This window comes from Triturus cristatus, chromosome 8 (genome assembly GCF_964204655.1).
Source record: "Triturus cristatus chromosome 8, aTriCri1.1, whole genome shotgun sequence".
NCBI lineage: Eukaryota > Metazoa > Chordata > Amphibia > Caudata > Salamandridae > Triturus > Triturus cristatus.
Window position 1 is genome coordinate 1,579,511,638 of NC_140591.1, and position 5,244 is coordinate 1,579,516,881.

The 5,244-nt window shown below is 39.9% G+C and overlaps 1 protein-coding gene across 1 annotated transcript; it reads right to left on the reverse strand.

Annotated features, from left to right (window-relative positions):
• Positions 1 to 4,022: 4,022 nt before the first annotated feature.
• LOC146806232 (olfactory receptor 52K2-like) lies at positions 4,023 to 5,036 on the reverse strand. Its single transcript, XM_085623912.1, has one exon. It carries the CDS (start codon positions 5,034 to 5,036, stop codon positions 4,023 to 4,025), a length of 1,014 nt encoding a protein of 337 aa, XP_085480038.1.
• Between the last annotated feature and the right edge of the window lie 208 nt (positions 5,037 to 5,244).

The following is a 5,244-nucleotide window of genomic DNA, read 5'->3' on the forward strand; positions in this document are numbered from 1 at the left end:
GTTCCCCTCTCTATCTAACACCCAGATTGCAGAACTTTTTCTCCCCTGTGCAGACCTCCTGCGACCACACTAGTTTTGTGGCTAGGAAAATGAACAGTTTCCACTCAAAAACAGTTCTGGAGCCAGCCTCTCTCCCACTGAGATTGGTGCCTGGCTGACTAGAGGGACAAAGGAGAGGGTACGCCCAGGCGATAGCTGCATCTTTGTTAGACAGGGTAGGGCTCCATGAAGTTTATTAAATTCCCGGGTACAGCCCAGATGGACATACTTCCAGAGGTACAGATCACCTCCTCACAATCATGGCCTTTATCTCAGATCTGGGAGCAAGGATATGTTTCATTAAAGGGGCTGTTCAGCTCCTGGGTGACAGTTGTAGCTCATGCAAATGGCCTCTAGAGGGCAGTAAGGGCAATTTAGGGGTGATGTATTCATATTTAAAAGGAAGAGTTAAGCCTGTCAAAATTAGATATTTTCGCAGCTTGAATCTGCAAGTTGAACTTTGAAACCCAGGATGTAGGTGGCAGGCCTTAAGTCATATTTAGTCTGCCAAAGCAGTGAATGGCACATTGTGTGCTGCAATCCACATGCGGCATTTACCTTTCAGTCTTTGGGTAACCATTTTACCACACATTTGCCAAGAACATTCAAAGCATAGCATAAATCTGTGGTAATACCATGCAAAAGGTGGCCATATTCAACAATGATCTTTGTTTAACATCAATTGAATTTAAAAACCTTACATTTAACTGTTTCCATGTTGTGCAACTTGAGATAAAGCTCAAGAATTCAGTGAGTTCTGAGGATATCTGGAGAGCAGGAATTGCGGCAATCAGATAAGTGCTGGGAAGGTGTTCCATGCGCTATTGCTTTGCATTGTCATCCAAGTAAATGCAGCTTGAATAGTGGCTGTGCGCAATATGCCTAATGAGATTTGGGGAATTCTACCAAGATCTTGCAAGATGTTCATGGGTGGTCTTGCCAGACCCGCACAATATTTTTTTCCATTGTCTCAAATTTTGAGCATCGATACAGATTCTAATGAGCACTGTACATGGATTTCAGTTGCCTAATAATGAGCAATCTCAAGAGAGTGATATGCAAGGCCTTTCATGATATTAAGAATCAGGAACTGGGATATTGTCATGACACATTGGCATGGTTCTGCTGTGACACAGATATCATTGTTACCCTAATCATGGGGCAGAGATATGGGTTTGACACGTGGGCATATATGAACTACTTTTCCACCTGTCCCTTCCTTGTAAAAGGGTCTTGGATTTTCCTCGCTAACACCTCTTTAACAGATTTATTTTTATGGATATTTGGAGCACGTGTAAGTATTCAGAATGAATAGTGTTGATGAATGCAAACGTTGAACTGTTTCTTGAGCATTGTATCTGAACACTTGAAAGACTAGGGGTTGTTACATCATGGTTAACTTTATCCTGTGACATCATGGGAAGGATTCTTAGATCAGACTATGTTACAAATGTACATTATAAAGTCATGAACAAGACTTTAGAGTTCTAGTTTGCATATATAAATTCCACAAATAGGGAACAGAGTAAATTAATGTTGTTGATAATTTTGAAGTTCAAAGGCACTAATCTTTTGTGTTTTCAAGAACAAACTGTTTCACATCAAAGTACAGAGAGTTGGTTACATCAGGAGAGTGCTAAGGTATAGCCCTTCACTACTACAGTAAATCATAGAAACCTTAACGATGTGTTACTTAAGATACTTTTTCTCTTGCAGATATTCCTAACACTCTGGAGACATCCTAGATCGACTGAAGTGAAGAGTTGGGAACCTGTGATGAATGTTATGGTTTGGTTATGGATGTTTCAAGAATGCAACATGTTATGAGCTAAGAGCTTGTGAAAGATGACATGTGTCGATAAATACTTGGTGCTTTATAAAGATAGTCGGTTTGTTAAAGGAAGAACGATTATGTAATTTGGGTGGATAATGTTTTAGGATGATAATAAATGAGGCAGATAATTTAGTAGTAGTCTTGTGCCATGGCACAAGGGTACCTGCGAGGCAGACAGGATTGTTTTTGTGCAGGAATGGACACCTTCCTGCACACAACACAATCCTCTGATGCATTTTCCTCTTTCTAATGTGGTGCAGAATGCAGCACACATAAAAAAGAGGAAAACATTGAGGCGAAATAAAGATATTTTTCCTTATAATTCCTCACCTGGAAAATCATAGCAATTTGATGCATGCCATAAGCTGCATATCTCACACAGCAGTGCACACTCATGGAGAATGTGAAACACGGTGCAAACCCCAGAATGTTTCACTCTATGTGAGTGAAGTCAGTGCTTGAAGCACCAGTTCAGCCGTGTTTAACAACTTACCTCTGAGAAAAGAGCCCCCTTGTACTAGTCTCTGAAACAAAAGCCAGCCTCCTAAAAAGATGGTTAAAAAAAAGAAAAAGGCAGAAATGCACCAAACTATCTGATACAGTGCATTCCTATCCTCTTTACCTGCACTGGTGCTAAATTGGCTGCCTTGCGCTAATGTAGGCACACTTGCTCCATGGTGCAAGGGTGTCTGCATTGTAGGGATGATTGCTTTTGTGCAGTAAGGAACAATGATTTATCATTAAGTTTAAGTTTATGCAAGTTAAGTGCAATCTAATTACTCATTTTGTGGAATTAGGTTGATGTATCTTTGAGTAGGTAGACTTGTTTCATCAGTTTCAGTTTGAGTGCATTCCTGGCTGTGACAGGTGTACATGATTATATGTGTAAAGCCTAAGAATGATACCCAGAGTATGTTAGATGTTATTGGCAAATGTGGGGAAGTCTTAACAGAGCAGTCTCAGAGAGGTCAGTTATTTGCTCCTATTTGTGTATTGGGCAAAGTTCATAACAAGAGGTTGTGCAGCATATCAATGAAGAAAGGAAAGGAGTTAATGAGTAAGGTCAAAAGTGGGTCTGAATAATTGAATTTTCTAGAAATGTTGTGCCGTATCTGAAGGTGTACTTAAGTCTCCAAGGAACATATTTGTTGAGTGTGACACCATCCCAAAAGTTGCGATGTTGGCGGTTTGACTAATAAAACTCTTATATCCAGGTTATCTGTATTTGTAAGTAGGAGGTATATGTAAATCACAAACCTATCCAAAAGAAATTCATTTACTGAGAAGGAATGGCAGATTTTTTAGATCTAAGGAAAAGGAGGAGGGGGCAGACAGCTATATCTATAAACATTGACCACTGCCTTATTTAAAAGTTTGCAAGGCCATGTGGTGTATTGTGTAGTGGTCTGTCCAACACCCATTAGGTGGTGGTGTTCTAAATGTTGTAAACCATGTTCTGTTGGGATGACTTTGAATTAGAATAGGACATGGCTTAATGGTGAGCTAATATCAGTGATGGAACGTGTGTCTGGGTTATGTATTATTGACAACGTAGCGATGATGGCTCAAGCAACTGAAGCAACATAATGAAATTGTCAAAAGTACATTTAACAATTGATACGTCATTCTACACATGCACATATAAAACCTGTATATAAAATAATCTTGCCTTAGTAAAAACAAAAGAAGGCAGAATTGTAGAACAAAAGTAGACTGTCTCATGCAAGATTAATTTGCTCCACACTTAATACTCTCATATTGACATATTTCAGCTGGTGGAATTCGCTTCAAAGCCTTTCATCAGGAACTATGTGATGTTCAATTGACATTTCCTGCATTGTATTATCAATAAAGAATGTATTACAAACTATTAAAATAGCATGTGGTATGTGACATTAGAGTTCCCACGCAAAATAACATTATTATTTCACAACCTTAATGTAATAACTAAGCTACAATTGTAGAGTGTAGAGGAGCCTAAATACCACAATGTTGTCCACATATGTATGGGATGCACATGCACTGCTGCCACATGTCACAGATTATAAAAAAACTATTATCAGGCCATTATTCCTGCATTACTCATTATAAAGATGCATAGGATACGATTGCCAATTTACAGAAACAGAAATGAGTGGACTATTTGCATTTAATGCTCTAAAGACCAATTTGCAGTTAAGTGAGCAGTGTTTCCTCCAGGACAATTGACCTCCCTCTCAAGAAGTCTGGTCTTTACTTTTTGGACCATTTGCTGTACACCTTGTCGGATCTCTGCCATTTTCAGCGCATAAATTATAGGGTTTGCCACTGGTGGGAGGAGCAGGTAGGCATTTACCACAAGGATGTGAACATAAGGTGGAATGTTGCTTCGGAATCTATGAAGGAAAAGGGAGAATAAGACAGGAAAATAGAAGAGAGACATCACAAAAACATGAGCAACGCATGTGCTGAAGGCCTTCAATTGGGCTTTGAGGGGAAGATGCAGCAGTGCCCGAAGAATCAGGAAGTAAGAGACCGCAATTGAGGAAAGGTCCATTGCTCCAATGATGACGGTGGTAGCCAATCCATACACACTATTGAGAGTGATGTCAGCACAGGAAAGCTTTACCACAGCTATGTGTTCACAAAATGTATGGGGAATGCATCTGTCACAGAATGGTAGTTTCATTGCAAGCAGTGGTTCTGGAAGGACTATAAACACACATCTTGCTAGTGCCGCTGCTGCTATTTTTGGAATGAGTGAATTTTTTACTATAGATGCGTACCTCAGTGGTTTGCAAACTGCAACATACCGGTCAATCGCCATTGCTGTGAGCACGCCAGATTCCATCCCTGAAAAAGCATGTATGAGAAACATCTGGAAGAAGCAGGCATTGAAACTGATTTCTCCAGCATTGAAGAAGAAATTGCTCAGAATTTTAGGAAGAATGGAAGAGGATAACACCTGGTCACAGCAACACAGCAAGGAAATGAATAGATACATGGGCTTCTGAAGGTTTGTAACTGTCTTTACAGCTAACAGCACAATGCAGTTTCCCAGAAGAGTGACAATATACACGGCCAACAGTGGGGCACCAAACCAGATGTGGAAAGCTTCCAGCCCAGGGATGCCCATAAGGATGAAGGAGGAAGGTGTTAATCTGGTGTTATTGGCCGGTGTCATGATAGGTAAATATCACTTGTCATGGAAAGGCTGGGCGTGCCTGGTTGTGGAAAAGAAAAAAATAAGACATGATTTTATACTACTGCAATCTCTGCAACCAAGTAAATAATTCTAGGAATACAAAGAACTCCACTTATATGTCAAGTCACCAAAAATCATTTTCTGAGGCATTTGACATTATCTGTGATTTTTGCTCCTCATCTGCATT

Bases quoted from the DNA above. Each gene is read 5' to 3' on its own strand.
- LOC146806232 (XM_085623912.1), bottom strand. From the start codon at position 5,036: ATGACACCGGCCAATAACACCAGATTAACACCTTCCTCCTTCATCCTT.